Raw genomic sequence first — 24,111 nt, 5'->3', positions numbered from 1 at the left:
TGTTATGTCTTCTTGTTTAATTGTTCCTTTTATTAGTATATAGTGTTCTTCTTTGTCTCTTTTAACTGTTTTACATTTGAAGTCTAATTTGTTGGATATTAGTATAGCCACTCCTGCTATTTTCTGGTTGTTATTTGCATGAAATATCTTTTCCCAATCTTTCACTTTCAACTTATGTTTATCTTTGGGTCTAAGATGTGTTTCCTGTAGACAGCATATAGAGGGATCCTGTTTTTTAATCCATTCTGCCAATCTATGTCTTTTGATTGGGAAATTCAGTCCATTAACATTTAGTGTTATTACTGTTTGGATAATATTTTCCTCTACCATTTTGCCTTTTGTATTATATATATCATATCTGATTTTCCTTCTTTCTACACTCTTCTCCATACCTCTCTCTTCTGTCTTTTTGTATCTGACTCTAGTGCTCCCTTTAGTATTTCTTGCAGAGCTGGTCTCTTGGTCACAAATTCTCTCAGTGACTTTTTGTCTGAGAATGTTTTAATTTCTCCCTCATTTTTGAAGGACAATTTTGCTGGATATAGGAGTCTTGGTTGGCAGTTTTTCTCTTTTAATAATTTAAATATATCATCCCACTGTCTTCTAGCTTCCATGGTTTCTGCTGAGAAATCTACACATAGTCTTATTGGGTTTCCCTTGTATGTGATGGATTGCTTTTCTCTTGCTGCTTTCAAGATCCTCTCTTTCTCTTTGACCTCTGACATTCTAACTAGTAATTGTCTTGGAGAATGCCTATTTGGGTCTAATCTCTTTGGGGTGCGCTGCACTTCTTGGATCTGTAATTTTAGGTCTTTCATAAGAGTTGGGAAACTTTCAGTGATAATTTTTTCCATTAGTTTTTCTCCTCCTTTTCCCTTCTCTTCTCCTTCTGGGACACCCACAACACATATATTTGTACAGTTCATATTGTCCTTGAGTTCCCTGATACCCTGTTCAAAGTTTTCCATTCTTTTCCCAATAGTTTCTGTTTCTTTTTGGAATGCAGATGTTCCATCCTCCAAATCACTAATTCTATCTTCTGTCTCTTTAAATCTATCATTGTAGGTATCCATTGTTTTTTCCATCTTTTCTACTTTATCCTTCACTTCCATAAGTTCTGTGATTTGTTTTTTCAGTTTTTCTATTTCTTCTTTTTGTTCAGCCCATGTCGTCTTCATGTCCTCCCTCAATTTATCGATTTCGTTTTTGAAGAGGTTTTCCATTTCTGTTCGTATATTCCGCATTAGTTGTCTCAGCTCCTGTATCTCATTTGAACTATTGGTTTGTTCCTTTGACTGGGCCATGTTTTCAATTTTCTGAGCGTGGTCCATTATCTTCTGCTGGCGTCTGGGCATTTAGTCAGATTTCCCTGGGTGCTGGACCCAAAAGGTTGGAAGATTTTTCTGTGAAATCTCTGGGTTCAGTTTTTCTTATCCTGCCCAGTAGGTGGCGCTCGTGGCACACGTTTGTCTCACGTGTTTGGAAGGGATCCCCCCAGTCACTATTCTCCGCGGCCTGGGGATTTCCGATCCAATTCTCTCAGTTGGTCCGGGGGGTACGCTGTGTGTCCATTCCCTGCCGTGGCCCCGGGAGCTGTTCTGCACTGTTTCTGTTCACCTAGTAGTTGCTCTGGAGGAGGAACCAAGACGCGCGTACCTTACTAAGCCGCCATCTTGGCCCCGCCCCCCCGCCATGTATTTTTAAACTGTAGTTTGTCAAATTGATTTGTACAGATTCTTTATATATTGTAAGCACAAGTCATTTATCAGACATATATTTTGAAAGTGAAATCTGTCTTTTCAGTTTCTTAACAGTGTCTTTAAAACAACATAAGCTATAAATTTTGATAAATATGACATATCCATATTTTTCTTTTATCGTTCATACTTTCTGTGCCTTAAGAAATCTTTGCCTAACAGAGAGTCACAGAGATTTTCACCTGTGGCTTTTATTCTGTGAGTGCTATAGCTTTAGCTTTTACATTTAGGTCTGTGTTCCATTTTGAGTTAATTTTGTATGCAGTTCGAGATAAAGTTCGACAATCAGAGGTTCAATTTTTCCTTAACCACAGATTTGTCAACAAAATTTTGTTGATGGCGATTAAATGCAATATAAAATAAAAAGTGTTATGTGCTCATCTTATTTAAGCTTAACTTTGATAGGTCTACCTATCTCTTTTCTGTTACCTTTTATTTTGAAACAGTTATAGAGGCACAAGTGGTTGCAATGAAATGTACAGGAAATCCCGTGCAGGCTTCCCCTAGCTCTTCCCAATGTTAACACCTTACAGAGTACAGTGGTTTGAAACTGTTTGTACCACCAAAAATCATGTTCTTAAAACTACGAGTGTAAATCGATCCTCAAAGTAGGGCCTTTCAATTGGGTTACTTCATTTAAGGCATGGCCTAAGGTAGGTCTTAATTCTCTTAGTAGAGTCCTTTATAAATGTAATGGAGAGAGAGAGAGAGAGAGAGAGAGAGAGAGAGAGAGAGAGAGAGAGAGAGAGAGAGAAAGAGAGAGAGAAAGTCATGGAATTAAGAAGCTGAAAGCAACAAAACCAAGAAGAAAATGGAAGACCAGCAGGTGCTGCCATGTGCTTTGCCATGTGGCAGAGGAGCCCAGGATCACCGGATGCTTTCAGGAAGAAGGATTACTTTGATGATGTCCTCATCTGGACATTTTTCTCAGCCTCAAAACTGTAAGCTAGTAAGTTTCCATTGCTAAAAGCCAACTCAACATATGGTACCTGCTTCCAGCAGCCAAGCAAACTAAAAACAATAGCTACAGTATAATATCAAAACTAATTAACCGATATTGGTAAAATCCATACAGCTCATTCAGATTTCACCAGTTATACATGAGTTAATACGTGCATTCATTTGCATGTATGTACGTGTACCTCTATACAGTTCTATCCCACGGGTAGCCTTAAGTAAGCATCATCATAACCAAGGCATTCAGCTATACCATCTGCAAGACTCCCTCATGTTACCCCTGCTCTACCAGCTTCCCCCAAATCATCCCTAACCCCTGGCAACCACTAATCTGCTCTCCCTAACTGTGCTTTTTCATGAATGTAAAATAAATGGAATCATGCAGTTTGTACCCTTTTGAAGTTGGCTTTTTTATTCAGCATATTTTCCTCAAGGTTCATCCAAGTTGGTTGTGTATATTAGTAGTCCATTCCTTTTGATTGTTGAATAGTATTCCATGGTAAGGATGCAGCACAGTGAGTTTAACCATTTACCTATTGAAGGACATCTGTGTTGTTTTCAGTTTTTGGCTATTATGAACAAAGCCACTATGAACATTCGTGCATAATCTATGTTTATTCTAACTGTCTAACTTCCTGACATATACAGTGCTATAGTGAATTAGAAGTGATGTTGAAATCCTGGCTAAAACATACTATGTGAGAAAGAGTGTGAAACAGCATGTGTATGTGTGCATGAGTAAGAGAAAGAGGGAGAAGTGATGGTGGTGTTCTTTCCAGAAACAACAAAACAGAAATTTAGCACTATATTTTTTCCACTGGTTGATTCTTTAGTCTTACATGTGTTATAGCATAGAGATCTGTAACTTACATGTTCAAAGTTTGGAAATGTTTTATAACAATTGCATGTCATTTTAAGAAAGTTTACTTTGTTGTCTAAGAGCTCTTAAATTTCTACAACGTCAGTTTTTACTAATGATCAAAGTCCATCATAAATGCAAACGTCAGATTCTACATCTTATTTTAGATTGCACAACCATGGAATGTGCTTGCTATAATTTATGGGGAACAAGAAAAATAAAATAATGGCATTACGCAATTAAGTACAGTGATGATAAATTTCTCTAGTCATGTGAAGAGGGTTCTCAACTACAGTAATGACAAATTTCTCTGCTCATTTTTAGAAGACTTTCAGTTCATCAAAGTCCTATAATACGCTAAAAGGCAATGCTAAAAAAAGACTGACACTTACGAATGACATTCACAAAGAAAAACAGCATCCAGCAATGAAAAACCTTACCAACAATATCTGGGGGCTAAGCCCAGCAGACTCCAAAGTGTGACACATATCCTCAGTGGAGCTTTCTCCATGTAAACACTTCCAAAAAAAGAAACAGCCTAGTAAAACAAAAGCATAATACATTAGCCAATGTCTACTTATCATATGGACTAACAATCTTCCTGAATTACAATCTAGATTCCCAGAGAAGCAAAACTGCATTTATGAGGGAAGAGACATTAATGGTTTGATTTACTTGATTTATTAAAGCAGAAGGCAAACCATTACATGTCTAACACCATTACTTCAGATTGTGTGTATTTTTTTTTTTTGCAATGGCAGGCACAGAAATCGAACCCGGGTCTCTGGCATAGCAGCCGAGATTTCTCCCACCAAGATTTCTCCCACCAAGCCACCATCACACTGCCCCAATATATTTTTTAAAACAACTTGTATAATGTTGTGCATGCATAGCCAGAGTATCTTTCGTTGGGCAAAAAGTACACGTTAAATTCTTTGGTTAATTTAATTTCAAAACAAACAATCTTAGAGATGCTGTGTACTATTTTTTTTTCACTTTGGAATGAAACACTTTAATCTGATGGCAGCATGCATAACACTGTTCAGGGAACACTCACAGATGCTGTATACTTTTACCAAGCTTTTTTCTAGCCTTCAAGGGCCTAGAAGAGGAGGCTTCAAATAGCAGTTTATTCTACCTACCTAAAGCCACATACTCCTCTTCACTTATCTTCTTTATGTTGATCACGTCTTTCTCGTATTCTAAATATTCCAGGAATGTTTTTACAGGTAACACACCATCTTTATCATCAGAAAATCGAACAACAGCCTTGGCATTCTCTTGCTTATACTTTTCTAATAGTGCCTGGAGCTTAAGCAGTTCTTTTTCATCAAGCCTTAGTAATACAGCTAAGTCCTTAAAAATAAGGGGAAAAAAATCTGAATAGATCTTGTTTCTTTTTTGAATATAACATATGCATCAACCCCCATCATTTCAAGTGACGTGCAAGGCTAGGTAAGACAGTAAACTTTTTCTTCAAGATAACCAAAGGATGACTTCTTTATTAGTATGATAGCCATAATGTATTGTGCTTAAAATTAAAAGTTCACTCTCAGAGAACCACATTTCATAAAAAGGTTATTTAAATAAAGCAAACTAATCTTGAAACATTACATACTACTAAAAGCACCATTTTAATAAAATTCCTTGATGGTATTTTATGCTTTTCTGAAATGTGTGAATTTTAATAGATATACTATTATGCAACCAGAAAAAAACTTTGAAGGGTATCAACTGTAACTCTTGTGATTCTGAGGAAAGTAATGTTCTACTTGAAACTGAATGTTTATTTATTATGAAGCATAAAAGCTAAAACACAAACATGAGATACAATCCTCTTTGTATCTTTCTACATAAATGTTCTCTATGTGACTGAAAAGTCAGATATAAGCTGCCAGCCTTTTAGTCACCATATGTGGAGAAACATCTCTAGATGCTATTATTTTTCCAAATTGGGGGCAAGCATGCACGCACACACACACACACACACACACGTGTGCATATATACTTAAGAGATTGTAAGTTTACTACAGCAAGCTCAGCTTCCTGTTCTCAGGCATTACATAATTAAAGCCACATTCTTACACAAGGTTAGTTTCATTTATTTATACATTGTAGGCTGTTATTCCTAAAAACAAGTCATAAACTGCATTTCACATATCATCAGCTCAATGATATACTGAATTCCATGCGAGTTTATATGTATTATGTCTCACAGACAGCAAAAATGAATTAATTCAGATATGAATTTGTTTTGGATATATAAAATTAGTCGACTATTCAGCCTAGAAGCCAACTGCAATTTTTTTTGGAAGAATCAAAAAAGTCCACAGCAAAATATGACTGCAATTCTTAGAAAATGCTTTAAAAAGAAAAAAGAACAAACTACCAATTGAATTTTTTAATTTTGGAGCTCTTTTATCTTTAAAGAATATATGTGAAGTTGTCAAAAGAAAAGAATTCTAAAAGGGACAATTAACGATGTATATTTAACTTTCTTTGGAGAGTGTAGGAGAGATAATTTGCATCTTATGAGAAAATTAGGCATTTAAGACTCTACTAAATGTCTAGGCAATACTGTAGATATCACCCAATCAGCTTGGTCCTTCATGTTGCTTGTAATTACTTCACACTATTGCTGAAGTAAGTAGAAAAACAAAAGATCCTAAGAAAATGGTTTTGTTATTTATAAAGGCAATCAGGATTATCATTATGAATAGATTAGTGTTAAACACTATCTAAAATCTATCTAAAATCCCAAATATAAAAAAGTAGATGCTAGAATGGACAGGTTATTTCCACTAAAGAGAAAAATTATCTTCTATTTTATCATTTAAATGCTTTTATTCTGTGTGTATATTTACAATAAAACTTTATATCTCAATCAACTTTTATATATAATAGGTAATTTTGTTTTCACGCTTTATCAGTGACTTGACAAACCACTAAATTCACTTTAAGAATAACCCTCTTTTAAATAAGTAGAGGACTTGAGTCCCTGAAGCCAGGCCACCTGACCAATCTCACACAACAAACTGAGGAGAAAAGGGGATAATATTTCTATTCCTTATTAAGAGAAACTTTATTTCTCTAAATGGAAAGTAAGAATTTTGTATATACTTCTCAGAAGTGAGCATATAATGCTATAATAAAGATTACAAGGTACAGTCACCTTTTCATGTTTATAGAATAAAAACATACAGCATTTACTATAATTATTATAAACACTTTGATGTAGAACAGAATATATTTAAAACGTATTTCTATTTCATTATGTAGTGTGCAACAGAAGAAGCTATATGATTTTGCTAAGAACAACACAGAAACGTATCTGTTTGGCAGAATAATTTTTTTCCTTAAAAAAAAAAAAACATTAAATTTCTGTCACTTCAGCAGACTAAATATATTTTAATTGCCAAACCTTGTCCAAAAGAAATTGTGTTATAAGAAGTAACCTTAAAAAGTAAGCTGAGAAAAACTAAATACTTCTAGGATGGTAAAAATGGATTAATAGTAAAATTTCATTACCTAGTATAAATAATGTTAAGGCATTAACATTAATGCAAGGCATAGAGGGCCAGTGGAGAGCTAGATATCTTCAAGTTTTAAAAACAATTCTTAGTTTTTTCTTCTAGCTTTACCGCATATTTTAAAAATCAAAGAGATTGCATAATACCAAAAATTGGGATTACTCACATTAGCAGAGAATGGTGTGTCTGAATGAAAATCAAGGCAATTTAATTTACTGACAGACTCATACAGATGGAGCAATTTCAGTTTATTGGCACAAAACTGCAGCAATCCTTCATCAACAGACTCAAACTCTAAAAGGCAGTGAGAAAAAATACATTAAAGATATATTTAACAGACTCATAAAAAGGCTGTATTTTATTAAATCTTGTAATATTACAAAATTCTCTCATGCTATGTTGTATCAATATTGGGATGCTTAAGCTTTAACAGATCACGAAAGCAAAGGCAATTTTTCTACAATGGCAAAATAGCTAACCATTTAAATGAAATAAGGTCCTTTAGGAGTAGACGGCAAAAAAAGGAAAAGAGAGCAGAAATATTTTACTCTGATATTTAAAGAAATGACCTGGAAACAACTTTGAAAATATCCTCTCTCACCCCATAATTCAAATGCTCTCTATTATGCTCACACACTGAGGACATACAAATGTAACACTTCCTGGTTTTTCTTATCATCATAGTGGTCAGAGATAATACAATTTAACCAGAAACTATGATTGTGATTCATGTAACAGTAAAAAAGGCTGACAAAGAAATTAAAAGTAGAATTCCACTTAATATCCTACATCAATCAGGTTTTACCTGTGTCAAGATTAATACTGGTGAAAAGAAAAAAAAAAACACAAACTAAAGATTAAAATTGGTGAAATAATCACTTTTTAATAATACATTTCTGTATAATAATCCCAAAATGTATCTAATATAGAACAAATATTTCATTCTTCAAAAAGGCAGACAATGAAAACCCTAAGAACTTTTTTTAAAAAAACATTTTGGAGAACAATTTTATTAGCTGCATGGTATTTCATCAAATGAGGGAACCATAGTTTATTAAATCTTTCTCCTAATGAAAGCCCTAAGCATTTTTTTTCTTTTTTTTTTTTTAAACATTCTGGAGAACAATTTTATTAACTGCATGGTACTTCACCAAATGAGGGAACCATAATTTATTTAAGTCTTTCTCCTATTGCTAGACAGTTAAGCCAATTCAAATTTTCCATATTATAAATAACATTGTGTGGCGCATAAGTTTTGTGTATTCCTGATTTTTTCATAACTTGGGTTTTGAAAAGTAATATTATGAGTCAAAAATGTATGAACAAAAAAGTATATGATCATAAACACAGTTCTTGATGCTTGCTGCCAAACTGTCTCCAGAAAATTTAAACCAATTTATGCTGCCACCAGTAGTATACAGTACAGTACTCATTATGACCGAGTATTCTCTTTTTAAAATCTTTGCTGATGTGATAGGCAATATCTCAATGATTTAATGTATACTTATTTGATTACGATTAGGATGATCAACAACAATCCTCGTTTGTCCAGGACTTAGTGGATTCGTAGGATGTAGGTCTTTCAGTGCTAAAACTGAGAATGTACTGGGCAAAACCAGAATTGGTCACCTTAATTACTAGGAAGGTTAACAACTTTTGCTTTTGACAGGATTCATTTTTTCCCCATTGATAAAAAGCTTTCACTGTCTCCACATATTTCTTTAATGTTACATTATTTGGCAAATACTATTCCATGTATTTTTTATTGTGGTAATATATATAAAATATAAAATTTGTCATTTAAGCCATTTTTTAAGTATAAAATTCTTGGCGTTAATTACTTTTACAATGTTGTGCTACAATACTGCCTTCCATTACTAAAATTTTTTCATCACTCAAAAAAGACCAGTGTACCCATTATATAATAATTCCCCTAGCCAGCTTCCAACATTAAGCAATTCCCTCCCCTAAGCCCCTGGTAACCTCTAACTGACTTTCTGACTTTCTGAATTTGCATATTTTAAATACTTCATCTAAGCAGAATCATATATTTGTCCTACTGTGTCTGGCTTATTTCACTCAACATAATGTTGTCAATGTTCATTCATGTCTGGAATGTATCAGAGCCTCATTTCTTTTTAAGGCTGAAGAGTATTCCATGACATGGCTATAAAACATTTTGTTTATCCATTCAGGTTGCTTCTACCTTTTGGCTATTGTAAATAATGCTGCTATGAACACTAGTGTTGAAGACATGTTTGAGTCTCTGCTTTGCATTTTTTTGGTAATATTACCTAAGAGTGGAATTGATGGGTCATATGTAATACATTATGTATCTTTTTGAGGAACCACCGAACTGTTTTCCAAAGCAGCTGTACCATTTTACATTTCACCCAGCAATGTATAAGGGTTCTTATTTCTCTGAATCCTTGTTAACACTTTTTTCTAGAGTCATCCAGGAAGTATTTATTAAATATGAAGCCATACAAACTGAGCCGTGAGGTTTAAAAAGGTAAACCACAGCAAGGTTAACATATGCTGTGGTTAATCAGCAGCTGAACCTCTCCACCATGTCCCTCCACCCCATACAATTAAAGTATAACCCAGACAGATTAAAAACGAACAAACAAAACCCCTAGGATCTTATTATTGTTACGTATGTTATTGTTACAGCTAACAGCAGAGACACTGTCTTCATCTCTGGGCTCTTTCCTCCAAATCAAAACATCTAGGAATATACCTTCCAAAGAGGAAAGAAGGCAGACATCATCCTTTCTCACCTCTAAACCCTGCGTTTCGGGTGCTTTCAGTTTTCAGACCAGTGCTTCACAGAAGCGTAATGACAGTCTACGTTTCCTTTTCCCCATGGGAAGAGCTCAGAAACTAAAGAGCTCCGTTTCTGAGCTCTTCCCAGCTGAATCTGGTCACCGTCCTGCCCAGATATTCACACACTGAGTACCACCTGTTCCTGTCCCAGCAGAATCTGGTCACCATCCTGCCCAGATATTCACACATTGAGTACCACCTGTCCCAGTCCCAGACCTTGTCTTTGGTCCATTTCCCAGGCAGAATGGGGAAAAGGTAGTTTAGCACCTTCTGAAAAGAGCCCCTTGCTAACCATCTTTCTGGTCTCTAGATGATTCAACCACACAGCCTGCCATCAGTTATGCTGCTGAAGTTCTTGACTCCATACCTTTATTATTTTCCTCATGAATATTAAAGACGAAAAGGAATTGAGAAGGCTATTCATCTCCCACTGGCTCCTAGGAGGGAGGGGTAGGTGGACATGTGTTAAATATTTTAGCTGAAGTATGTTTTCCAGCACTGCTGGGTCCCAAACAGCTTTCAGCCACTGGAAGCCAATGATGTGGTATACATCAGTGGGGCAACCTGCCCTCAATACAGGAAAACTGGGGAAATCTTGTCAAAACATAGTGGTGGATCTTTGACTTTTTCCAGCATGCAAGAAGCGAAGCAGAAGGTGTCTTCTGGAGCCCCCTGCCCGAAAAGTGCTCATAGAGGAGGCAAATATTCTCTGATGAGGCTATATTTAGTCTTCTGCTTACTTTGAGTGAAACACTTGTTTCAAGGTTTTTGGAGAACCGGATCCATTTTTTTTCCCCTCCTGCTTGGGTCCCTTCCAGTGAGCTAAAAATAAGTAAATACATACATGAATAATTAAAGAGCTAAAAATAAAAGTTGCAGCTGTGGTCCAGGTTTTTAGGAAAGCAGCTGTTTCTTAAGCTCCACCTTACTTCTTTCTTGTTCAAGGTTCCTAGTAGGGGGTGAGGCTGGGCTGCAAATTCAAGATAATGGGCTGCATGCAGGTCCTCTTTCTACCCTGCCATGGTATCTCCCAGGGAGGGTCTGAAGAAGCACTGAAAAGTCCATTTCTGCACAGCCATCTTTTGGCTTGTTCTTCCCATATGAAAGGAAGGAAGAGGTGGCTCAGAGGCAACTCTAAGTTAATCCTCCCAGTCATACCTTACGTGAACCCGCTGGCTGTGGGTTCTGCAGAGGCTTGAGGGAGCAGACCTGAGAGCCCCCGTCAAGAACTGCCTGGGCTCCTTTGCCAGACCCTGCTTGCCAAGACAGGCTGGGGAGTTGTGCTTGGTGATTGTTAGCAGGTGTACAAGCCACTAAATTATTCCTATTTACTAAATGGCCCCCAAAATGCTGCAGACTCATCCCCTGCTTTTGAAGTCATAGGAGAATTCATGAAGTTGATCCCAATCTCCTCGCTTCCCAGCAAAGGACCCCCCACCCCCACCCCAGGAGCAGCACTGGGGGTAGCCAGCTGTTCTAGAGAGTGGTAGCTCAGAAGCCAATTTCCGAGTAAATGTTGAGTCTCTGCTGGCAAAGACTCCTGGCCATGCCTGCTTTCCTCTTGCCTTCTGTGGACTCAGAGAGGCAGGAGGGAAATTCACTGGATCCAGGGTCCTGAAGTCACTTGTTCAGAGTAAAGCATGCTGATGGGACATGCAGTCTGCAATCTCAGAAAACAGATTCAGACTCCCTGAATATCACTTACCCCTTAGTGTCTGCTCTACCTCTCTTAGGAGCAACAACTTGGATCACATATGTGGGTGGACTCTGAATTATGAAGAACTGTTCCAGCCCAGCACAACCCTGAGACCAAAGAACACCTTGGACTGAAGATTCCACAGGAGTTTAATCAGGGGCTTATGGACAGGAGGAAGATCCTCCCCAATGGCGGCCAGTAGGGAAATTAAAGTCTGTACTCTGCCCAGAGCCAAGAGAGGGGAAAAAAGCTTGCTAACACTTTCCATTTCCCCCTTTTTTTCTTTTTTTAAATAATAACCATCCTGCTGGGTAAAAACTAGTATCTCTGGGCGGGCCGCGGTGGCTCAGCGGGCAAAGTGCTTGCCTGCTATGCCGGAGGACCTCGGTTCGATTCCCGGCCCCAGCCCATGTAACAAAAAACGGAAAAACAAAATACAATAAAACAAGAAAATGTTTAAAAATGTTTCCCTTTCTTCCTTCCTTCCTTCCTTCTATCCTTCCTTCCTTCTAAAAAAAAAAAAAAACTAGTATCTCATTGTGGTTTTGATTTGCTTCTCCCTACTGACTGGTGCTGAGCATCTTTTTTATGCGTGTACTGGCGACTTGTATGTCTTTGGAGAAATATCAGTTCAAGGTCCTAAAGATTTTCCCCTATGTTTCTTCTAGGAATTTTAAAGTATTTGTTCTTATGTTAAGGTTGTTAATCCATTTTGAGTTACCTTTTGTGTGTGGTATAAGGTTAGGTCCAATTTCATTCTTCTGAACGTGCATATGCACTTTTCCCAGAACCATTTGTTGAAGAGACTATTTTTCCTACATTGAATGGATTCACCATGCTTATCAAAAATCAGGTGGCCAGAGATTTGTGATTTCTGGACTCTTGATTCTTTTGCACTGGTTTATATGTCTGTCCTTATGCCAGTATGAAACTGTTTTGATTTCTGATGCTTTGCACTTTTTCAATATGGTTTTGGCTATTCAGGGCCCTTCTTTCCATATGAATTTAGTGACTGGCTTTTCCATTTTACCCATGGTCATCACACTAAGAACTTTCTGGTTACTGTTTTTCCTTCTTAGCTTTATAATTAACTATTTCCTTCTTTGGGGAAATGTATTTTGCCAAATTGCCATGATTATAAATATTTCCGTTCAGACAACAGGGCTGTTGTGAGAGCTTGGCCAAATCAAAAGGCATTTTACCCTATGGTTGTGTCAGGTTCAGCAAATGCAGAAACTTCATGTTTCTCCCTTTCTGCCTACTTCTTTTTAGCTGGTCTCCTGACCTCTGCCCACCTAAATTTCAACTTTTTTGAAACTCAGTCACAAAGGATCTGAAATCAATTCATGATCATTCTTTTGCCATTTGATCATAAGCTCGTCTATGAATTGACCTTTTTTACCTTCATTTCCCTGGAAGAGGTAACATATTCTTGTGCCTTTTCAGCATTCTCGATTGATGAAAAATAATAACTGGTTCCCAGGAGCTGCCCCAGCCACTGCCATGTTCCCCAACCCCCTAAGAACGCTTATTTAAGGGATTTTGTGATACAGAATATGTTCAAGTTCTTATATGGCATATATGTCAGATCTCTCTCTCTAAACCAACTTGGCAAGTGAACTCACTGCCCTCTCCACTATGTGGACCATGACTCCCAGGGGGTAAATCTCCCTGGGACAGGATTCTGGGATGTGCCAGGATCCAGCATCATGGGATTGAGAAAGCCTTCTTGATCAAAAGGGAGAAGAGAGAAATGAGACAAAATAAAGTGTCAATGGCTGAGAGATTTCAGAGTCGAGAGGTTATCGTGGAGGTTATTCTTATGCATTATATAAACACCCCTTTTCAGTCTGTGGTGTATTGGAGTGGCTAGAGCAAGTACCTGAAAATGCTGAGCTGTGTTCCAGTAGCCTTGATTCTTGAAGATGACTGTATAACTATATTGATTTTACAGTGTGACTGTGTGATTGTGAAAACAGTCTGGTGCCCTTTTTATCCAGGGTATGGACAGATAAGTAATAAAATAAGGAAAATAAATAAATAAATAAATAATGGGGGGAGATAAAAGGTAGGAAGGGGTAGAGGTGTATGGGATGTGTGAACTGTTTCTTTTTATTTTTTTCTGGAATGCTGCAAATGTTCTAAAAATGATGATGGTGATGAATACACAGCTATGTGATGATATTGTGAGCCAATGATTGTGTACCATGTATGGAGTATATGAAGATTTCTCAATAAAAATATTTTTTTAAAAAAGAAAAACACTTCTAATAAGAAATAGCATCATATTATTCAGAGAAAGCCCAAATGAAGATCAACCACATACAGGAAAAAATAAAGTCCCCAAATATAAAGTGGTAAAATAAAAGCCTCCTTGATTCTTACATACATTATTTCCACATTTAAAGTACCTGATGGTCCTAAGCAATTAATAGCTTATTATTTAGTCAGATTAATAAAACTTGTAGTGATTTTTATAACTCCAATCAGTATAAATCCTATTACCTTGATTTTTTAAAGTATCCATTAAAGCCTGAGTGATGTTTCTGAGGCAGGAAAATGGTAAGCGTTCACTTGCTAAAATGCTTTCCAAAGCCTAGGAAGAAAGATATTGAGCAATTGCAGTAATCAGATGGCAATAATTTTGTTCTTTAAATTTTATATTTATGACTATACTTTCACTACCCCAAATTTTAAAGGGAAGCTCCACATTTAAGACATTTTAGTACACATCCCTGAGAATTAAAGTTACATTATGTAATATGCAATTGCACATCACGCCAAATATGTATAATGACAAAAAGCTGAAGCAGATAATAAAACTAGAAGGCAAATGATGCTTAACACAATGGCCAAGACAAAACAGAGATAAAGCTATTAACCAGTAAGAGGACTCTGAATAAAAGCATAAGATATAGGCATAAATGAAAAGCAAAGGTAATTATTGTCATGTCCATAATAAATGCATGGCCATAACTTAATTATAGCTTAATTATCACATTCAAGTATGGCTGCTTGAATCTAAAGGCCATACTAGATATATATTATACTCCCCATCCCATTGCATCAACTTTCTGACCCCTTTCCTCTGGGAAATATTTAAGAGCCTTCATAACCAGTTCCAAAATAATTCTTCATGCCTAAAGTAGCAACCATCACAGACAACAATGGATTAGACAAAGTGGTTAAAGTTCATACTTATTCTTTCATATGAGCACACTAAATTGGATTTTAATTGATGATATTTAAGCAGCTAAAAACTAGCTTGAGAGAATGACTGGAGACAAATATCAGACCATGACACAACAGCTTCTATGTATTTGCTGGACAAAAAAGGGTTTAGAGGGAAAAAAGAAGTAAAGTTCATAATTATACACACTCACTTGTATTTTGGTTGCAGGATACTTAATATCAAGAATTAACTCTCTTATTTCCATTTCAACTAAATCTAGAAAGGAAAAATGAATCGATGTAAATTTTTCACTTTTATTGTTCTAGGAAAACTTTATTCTTAAAGAAAAATGAACACATTTGTACTATGAATCAGTACAAAAGATTTGTGTCCTCTCTCACTGTTGTTTGCAATCTGTACCTAGATGGTACACTTCATCCTTACCGAATAATTCCAATAAAAAGTAACTGTAATTTTTTGTACTAAAAGGAGCTGCGGTAGCTCATAAATGCATTTAAGTATTTGATTGCTCCATTTAGGATATTTTTATCAATTTTTTTAAATTACAAAAGCATGCTTATGGGTGGGCCATGGTGGCTCAGCAGGCAGAGTTCTCATCTGCCATGCCAGAGACCAAAGTTCGATTCCTAGTACCTGCCCATGAAAACAGTATGCTTGTAAAAATAATAATTTTTTTTTATTTAAAGGACACCTACCTAGATTGGGAGATTTTGTTTTCAGTAAGGTTGCTAGCTTCTTTACTAAGTGCATGTCCTTGGCTCGTTCACTCTTCTTATCACTAAGTAATAAATAACACAACAAATTATTACATAACATGAAAACACATTTTTCTTCCTATTCTGATGCACTCCAACTTTCTTTTTCCTTTACATTCTTCCTATTTTAACTTCAGAGATAAGTCTAATGATAAAATAAAGTAAAACAACTAGCAAAATAAGGCACCAGGAAAAGCTTGCAGAGGGACAGCAATTACAAGTTAGAAGACACTCAATAACCCTTACTTACCTCAGTGCTAAATGGAAAGGAACATTCACTGTTTTCACACTTCCAGATACAGGATCAACAAGGCAGATCTGGTATGTCTGTGGTTGCCAACTCTGGCTGGTAACATTATTTAAGCCCATTATTTTATAACCAGGATATAATAGCCTAAGGAAATCACATAGCAAAATGGTAAAAACAGAGAAACGAGTACTAACAAAATGTTTTTTACTAGAGTTATGAAACCCTACATTAATATAATCCAGAAGCATCAATGAGGTAAATAAATATCCTAAGAACGTAAGTAAAAGAGTATGCTACTGGCAGATATCTACTTTGTTAAACTGTGCTAGAAAATTAAATTAACATAATCAACCTATCTTTCATTAGCAAACAAAGTATTCACCTCATTTATCACTAAGGAACCTTAAAGGGACCTTTTTTACCCACTCTCCAAAGCATAAGTGAGGGACTGAAGACTTCAGTAACACACCATGCCTGTTCAATAATATCTCTTTATTATTAAATACTTAATCCTTAATTATATACTTTGCATTTTCAGGAAAACCATATTAACGATCATTACCGTTCTCAAACAACCTGCAGCTTAATAAGCAGTTTTTTATAACTCTAATAAAAAGCATTCCTATATATCTTTGTAAGCAGCAAAATGCAAGGTTTTGGAGCTTACCTACAATGCTTGCCCACATTGAAAGCACCAACTCTAGGTCCCTGCTGTGTACTCCACACTTCTAAAATTCCTCTTCTCGGAGCATAAATCACAAGGAACTGAGCTACCCGACTTGGACTCTGGGTATTTCCAAAAGGGGAAAAATCCACCTTTTCTGGTACTCTTTCATGGAGGTCCTCTACAATTTGGATCCACCCAAGTTCTGCGCCTCGGTATCCTTGGAGACAGAGGAAAAGGGAAGCTAGTTAGTTAATCCAGGTTCACCACGAGCCTTCTATGGGAAATTTGGATGGGGGAAGGGATACAAAAAGCTTTAAAAATATATTATCTTTTTATTTTAAAATATCTTAAACAGAAAAGTAGAGAATAAACATAATGAATACTAACTCTATCACCAAGTCTTATCAAATCTTAATATTTTGTCATATTTTCTTGAGATCACTTTTTTTCCTTTAAAAACAAAACATTATAGATATCACTGAGGTCTTATGAGTATCCCCTCCCAGATTCCATTCCTTACTCTTTCTTTCCTTTAAAAATTTTTGGATGTTATCAGTTTGGATCTAAAATAATAGTCCAATTAAAATACAAGAAAAAGATCAAAACGATTTCCTGCTATTCAATTCCCTTAGCGCTAAGCAGACAGAAGGATACACGGGCTACAGACTGAGGAAGCTCCTGCACATGAAGATGCAGATCCGAGGCTGTCTTCCTTTTTGTTTTTGGCAGGCGCAGGTGGGGGACTGGAGGTTGCGATTGGGGAGATCTCTCACAAGCAACTGACCCTCTCCCTCCAGTACACAATGTTTGTTCTTAAAGGTGAACTAACTGCACCAGTTGTGGGACAGGCCACAATGCTAACAATAAGGCCCCCATAGTGGATCTGGACCAGCTGGTAACAGCTGTGTCTAGGACACATCCAACCTGAAGTTGGCTCAGAAGACAAACACCAGGAGAAACTGCGTATCTGCAACACTGAAACTTATTTCTACAGACACGTAACTTTAAAAGCTGTTTCTGTCTGTCACTGCACAGGTTCTTTGTAAAGAAATAACAGTGGTCTCAATCTGATCCAGAATCATTTAATGTTTCCAAACCCATTATTCTTCCTCTAGTAAAGTACAAACCAGACTGCACTGTAATTGTGATTTCCAACCAGTAGTGTATGCTGACACGTTACTATTCCAAATGATTCCAAATGTGCAGTCAGTTTTCTCCTTCTTCCTTAGTAGGGGAAATTTTATTTTATTGAGGTTGATAATGAGTCCACCTAAAGATATTTTCAAGTTAAGTATAACAATGTGATTAAGTTCCGCTCAATGAATTATAGACAAAAGTTGGAGGGTCTCTGGGAAGTATCTTCAAAGCAGACTCACTCAATTGGCAGGGGTACCAATCTTTCCTTTCCTTCTTTCCTTCTAGGGAAAGCAGATAAGAAGACTGGCGTTCTAACAGCCACTCTGGACCATGAGAGAACCTTGGATGAGGAAGATACAGGGAAGGAGACTGGGTCCCTGAGACTATCACAGAGATTCCATATCCTGCACTCGAGTGTCATCAGCTGCCAAATGCAAATTCTAAATACCACAGTTATTAAGAAACTAAGTCGACTGATCCAAGCATATGAATATGGAAATTAAGTCAGATAGACAATGGATTTTGCTATCTTAAATCTGAAACGCTTGGCATTCTAGATTTAGGGAGACCATCTGGCTTAAGGGTGGCCTTGCAAAGTGGAATGAATCTATCAGGGGCAAGAAACTGAATCCAGGAAATGACAGTTAAAAGGAAGTACACAAGGCAAAGATTAAAAGTATTTATGAGGTGATCAAACCCGAAAATTATCAACTGGATGACTAGATTAAATGTTGCTCATTTGAGTTCATGGGGGGGATAAAAAAACAAAAAACAAAACTATAAACATGAAAGATTTAAACACTGTTACAACCCGAAGCTGAATTATGATATGGTTGCTCAACTACTGAGGCTAATGTGAATTAATTTTTTACTCTGGAACTTTGTAACGAAGTACCTTTCCACATGCGTATTGCAATTCCTCTAGCTACATCCAATAAAATAACTCTGCCGAAATCATCAGTTACCGCTGCCAGTGTGTTACATGGAGACAGACATAAACTTTCACCATGGCGTCTAGAATCTGGAAGTCCAAATCTGGTATTTAAAGGAAAATAAAAAGCTCAAATCACATTGCAATCTAGAGAAATTAAGCAGAATAATTAACCTCATGAATAAAATAGGCTGAATCGGTTTTTTTAAAGAAATATGAACCTTGCTAGGATTCACTGTTAAGTTATTAACTAGTCACAATGGACGCTTTACAATATAACATACAAAAATTTCTTGTTATAAAAACACAGCCCTATGAAATCTTACATTTTCTACAAATACCCACAATGATACATTTTTAGAAAATAACAACTATAACTCTATTATCCTAAATTAAGAAGTATATATAGAAAACAAAACCCTCACAACCTACTAAATATTAGGCTGCTTTGCCTGACACTGGCATCTTTTGTCTATTTTTAAGCTCTTCTTTAAATGTCCTTTTATTTTTTTTGCTAGATAGCACAGCTTGCTGACACCAGTATTTCTATCTGAAGCATGGAGTTTCTAGCTTCTAAATAGTTACCTCTAAACAACTATTGGTCTGTAATCTACCTTACTAAAACTTTGAGTAAAATAAAAGCAAAAAGTTAGTATTATAGGACCAAGAGAGTCTACTTTGAGAAAAGTCCCTGAGACAAAGTACACTAACTTTGTCACATCTACTTGGCATGCTTAGGGCCACTGGCTTATTTCTTAATTCTTGGTGGATTTAGGAAATGTATTATAACACAGTATTTTTAAAAAAGGATAAAAAGCCTTATAAGATAAAATTCAACAAACGTGACTAACTTTTTAGGTAAAGAACATCTAAAATAGGGACAGAGTTTCCCTCATAATGGTCCTTTATATTAGATAATAATAAATGATGTAAAAACAAAACCAAACAAAAACCAAGCACTCCTCCAAAAAAACCTGAAAAATATACTAACACTCCTATAGCACTGCTGAAATAAGTAACAAAGTGCAAACCAGCACTCAGAAGAAAGCTTGCACAGGCAAGAATGTTCTTATTTTTCAAACGAAATCACTAAGTACTTGGTAATCTTATACAGTTGTCTCAGTGACAGACTAATTCAAAGGAAAAAAATTCAACAACTATTACTAAACTCATTTTCCTTTATAACCTAAGCTAAGTTTATAGATTTTTTTTTTTAAGCACACAAATATATATTGCACACCTAATAAATATGTAACAGGGAGATACAGTGAACAAGATAAGAATCACTGCTGTCAAGGATCTTATATTCTAGTGGGAAAAAAATCCCTTATTAATGATTTTTAGAAGATACAAGGACTTATGAGATAAACAAATCAGTTAAGCACACTGAAGACCCTTATGAAGACCTTTAATTTAACAGTATATTTCTAAATAGACTAAAATTAGAGAATAGCATGACAGACTTGCCTTACAGCTAATGGTGTAGCCGGTTCAACCTTTGGCTTTTGCTTTTGTACAACTTCCTCTTCATTCTTACTTTTCCAACCAAGCCAACCACTTAAAAGAAAGAATATTTAGAATAAAATTAGAGCTCCCAGGCTTTTAAGATGCAGACTACCAAAATATAAGTTAAAATCAAGCTAGAAATAAATGATATATTTTTTATTATTTATGTAATTACCTGGCAGCATTAAATAAAGCAGAAGTGAGTTTACTTGCAACTGCTAGTGCAACATGAGATAATAACGGTTGTGTGCTTCCCTGAAAAACAGAGCATTTCAAAAAACAGCTTATTTGCTTACAAATAAACAAAATATGCTTACTAAATAAGGCTTACTAAAAAAAGTTTTGAAAGGTTGTAAGGCCTAGATTAGCAACAATGTTCAGCTGCTTTCAGAGGTTAGAGTAAAGACTTTATTTTAGGAGACAGTAACATAAAAAAATTTAAATCTATAGTTTAAAGATAAAGTTGTTAGTATTCTATATATGCCTTTTTAAGATCACCTTCTTTAAATGGTGATTTAATTAAAAACAACTTTTAAACTAGAACATTAAGATGACATCATTCTGGCTGTGCCATGGATTTCCCATTGATACACAACTAACTCTTTTTTTTTTTCGTTCTATAAAAGTAAAAAGACAATGTAATCAAACCTGAAAAGGCTGTTTTCGAAACAAGAAATAATAGTTGCCAAACCTAAAACCTAACTTTTCTCTATTTTAGAGAGCAATTTTAAACACTCAGATTAACAATAATTGGTAGTTTATTCTGTCTTTATAATACCTCACTTATTCAAATCCCTGGTGAACTGACATCATTAAACCTGAAACTTCTACCAAAAAGACAATTCAGCTGTCAAAGAATTCAGGGCTTCAGAAACTAGGAGATTAGTCTGCACTGCATTTACTTTAATATGTTTTCAGTTTATCTAAACAGTCTGGAAAAAAGTGAGTTGGGATTAATTTTGGCTTCAACTGAAACTTAGAAACATACACTGCTTAACTTTTCTAAGGATATGTCACAAAACCCAATTTGTAGACAAGTTGAAAAATCCAAGTGGCCTTATTTGTGATCACTAATGAAACTCGTACCTCTAAAGCATAGAAGAAGCCAGTAAATGGATTGGACCCAACAGTGATATACTGAGACATGGCAGGTGGACTGTTCTTAATTGCTGCATTAAATCCACCTATATTGGAGGCAGTCTTCATTTGATCAAATGGAGACAGAGTCATAATACCTATTGATAAAGAAAAACAAACATGATTTGAAGCTCCATCTTAAACTGTTAATGTTTTAAAAGACATGAGTCATTACTGGAACTCATTTCTACCTTATTTTCAAAAATTCTTGGTTGGATTCTTTATTTCTCATCCTTCTGAATGATAGACTTCATCTCATACAGTTGGGGAAAATGTTACACCAGAACACACAACTAAGCTTCTACCCAGACAGGGCAGCAGACGATTGGGAAAGTCGCTTGGTGTAACAGATCCCTAACACGATGTGAAAATCCTACTCCGGTTAATGCTAGTGCACTATCAATTCACTGAGCCAGACCTGAGAGCCAACACTGTCCAGCAATTGCAGTCGCAAAGCTAAAGAGATGACTTAAAAAGTACAATTTTTGAATTTGCCAATTTTTTTTCCTTTAAATATAAAAGTGGTATATAAAATTATTTTAATCAAAATATCAATTTTGTGAAATAAAGGTCATTTTTCATCTACACATTAAAAAAAAAAAGATGAGTCATTATTAAAAGTTACAAAAATCAAAGTCCGTAAAATATTTGTAGACTTCCGGGTCAAGATGGTGGCTTAACAACGTGCAAATTTTAGTTCGTCCTCCAGAACAACTACCAAATAACCAGAAACAGGACAGAGCAGTTCCCAGAGCCACATCAGTGACCAGACACTCAGCGTACCCCAGTCTGGACCAGCTGGACCTTCCGTGAGCACCCCCAGAACCGTGAGCTCCACAGGCTGCAACGGCAAGCACCCCTCCCCCACAGGCCGCTTCCCAGAGGGGAAAGGAAAGGACTTTACCAGCAGCAGGGACTGGGCACAATCAAACGCCAACTGTGGAACTAATTAACAAATTCTGACTACTAAAAATAGGCCCCCAGCTTAGGTGAACGTGATCAAAGCGGAGGTTGCTCATTTTTGCCCCGGCGCCAAGGGGGCAGGACCAACAGAAAAAGGGGGAAAAACAAGAAGGAAACAGAGGTTTTTGTGGTTGTGTATCTACAAAGGCTTGACTGCCTCTGGATACAGTGGCAGGACTTTTCAGGCTGCAACTGCCCCAGGCATAGGCAGAAGTTAGCTCTTTTGGGGGCTTATCTGGAGCTTGTGCCTTCCCCAGGAGAGGGGTGAAGCCCCACCCAGGTGGAATCCCTCCATCAAGGAATTCAGACACCAGGGCTTGGTAATTTGAAGCCATTAAAACCAGCCTACACCCTCTCCTCCGTCTCCACCACGCCCCCAGCAGGGAGAGTCTGCCAAAGTTAAAGGTACCGCATCATCTTATGCTGGTGGGACCTGCTGTCAGACAAGCACCACATACTGGGCAGGATAAGAAAAACAGAGTCCAGAGACTTCACAGGAAAGTCTTTCAACCTGCTGGGTCTCACCCTCAGGGAAAACCGATGCAGGTGACTCTTTCCTCCTGATAGGAGGCCAGTTTGGTCTGGGAAAATCTGGCTGGGGTCTGTAGTATCTAAGTAGACCCTCCTAAGTGTGTGTGTGGGGGGGGAAGGCACCACACAAGCAGGGCAAGAAACAAGAAAACAAGAACTGAAAAATTCTCCTCTGTTAAACAAAACTTAAGCTAAAGGTCCAGATAAAGCTGAATGGAATGTCAAAGAACAGACAGACAACAAATTCATCCAGCAAGAAAACCCTAGATAAAAGTGAAAGCAATCTCCAGAATAAACTAATTAAGGTAATTAAATGCCAAGACACCAGCAAAAAATAACAAATCACACTAGGAAAATTGAACATATGGCCCAGTCAAAGGAACCAACAATTCAAAGGACATACAGGAGCTGAAACAATTAATTCAGAATGTATGGACAGACACGGAAAACCTCATCAAAAACCAAATCAATGAATTGAGGGAGGATATAAAGAAGGCAAGGAAAGAACAAAAAGAAGAAACTGAAAGTCTGAAAAAACAAATCACAGAACTTAGGGGAATGAAAGACACAGTAGAAGAGATGAAAAAAACAATGGAAACCTACAATGGTAGATTTCGAGAGAGAGAACATAGGATTTCTGAACTGGAGGGTGGAACATCTGAAATCCAACAAGAAACAGAAACTATAGGGAAAAAAATGGAAAAATATGAGCAGAGACCCAGGGAATTGAAAGACAATATGAAGCACATGAATATACGTGTTGTGGGTGTCCCAGAAGGAGAAGAGAAGGGAAAAGGAGGAGAAAAACTAATGGAGGAGATTATCACTGAAAATTTCCCAACTCTTATGAAAAACTTAAAATTACAGATCCAAGAAGTGCAGCGTACCCCAAAGAGAATAGATCCAAATAGACATACTACAAGACATTTACTAATCAGAACGTCAGAGGTCAAAGAGAAAGAGAGGATCTTGAAAGCAGCAAGAGAAAAGCAAGCCATCACATACAAGGGAAGCCCAATAAGACTACGCACAGATCTCTCAGCAGAAACCATGAAGGCGAGAAGACAGTGGGATAATATATTTAAATTATTAAAAGAGAAAAATTGCCAACCAAGAATTCTATATCCAGCAAAATTGTCCTTCAAAAATGAGGGAGAAATTAAAATATTTTCAGACAAAAAATCACTGAGAGAATTTGTGACCAAGAGACCAGCTCTGCAAGAAATACTAAAGGGAACACTAGAGACAGATACGAAGACAGAAGAGAGAGGTGTGGAGAAGAGTGTAGAAAGAAAGACTATGAGTAAAGGTAAAAAGAAAGAAAATTAGATATGACATATAAAATCCAGAAGGCAAAATAGTAGAAGAAAGTACTACCCATGCAGTAATAACACTGAATGTTAATGGGTTAAACTC

At 36.6% G+C, this 24,111-nt stretch overlaps 1 protein-coding gene across 2 annotated transcripts in view; it reads right to left on the bottom strand.

The window, feature by feature from the left end:
* The window catches only part of RAB3GAP2 (RAB3 GTPase activating non-catalytic protein subunit 2), a 159,543-nt gene that overhangs the window by 39,637 nt on the left and 95,795 nt on the right, over window positions 1-24,111 (bottom strand). For both annotated transcript variants that reach the window (XM_077157874.1, XM_077157873.1), the window contains exons 10-21: window positions 21,151-21,299; window positions 20,240-20,319; window positions 20,026-20,115; window positions 18,523-18,662; window positions 16,491-16,707; window positions 15,824-15,967; window positions 15,514-15,596; window positions 15,009-15,073; window positions 14,131-14,221; window positions 7,270-7,397; window positions 4,716-4,929; window positions 4,014-4,111 (exon numbers count right to left, since the gene is read on the bottom strand). In XM_077157874.1, coding sequence (XP_077013989.1) covers window positions 4,014-4,111; window positions 4,716-4,929; window positions 7,270-7,397; window positions 14,131-14,221; window positions 15,009-15,073; window positions 15,514-15,596; window positions 15,824-15,967; window positions 16,491-16,707; window positions 18,523-18,662; window positions 20,026-20,115; window positions 20,240-20,319; window positions 21,151-21,299 — 1,499 coding nt within the window. The remainder of the gene's footprint in view (window positions 1-4,013; window positions 4,112-4,715; window positions 4,930-7,269; window positions 7,398-14,130; window positions 14,222-15,008; window positions 15,074-15,513; window positions 15,597-15,823; window positions 15,968-16,490; window positions 16,708-18,522; window positions 18,663-20,025; window positions 20,116-20,239; window positions 20,320-21,150; window positions 21,300-24,111) is intronic.

The sequence above is a fragment of the Tamandua tetradactyla genome, chromosome 4 (assembly GCF_023851605.1).
Source record: "Tamandua tetradactyla isolate mTamTet1 chromosome 4, mTamTet1.pri, whole genome shotgun sequence".
Classification (NCBI taxonomy): Eukaryota; Metazoa; Chordata; class Mammalia; order Pilosa; family Myrmecophagidae; genus Tamandua; species Tamandua tetradactyla.
This window is presented reverse-complemented; position numbering and strand designations above follow the sequence as displayed.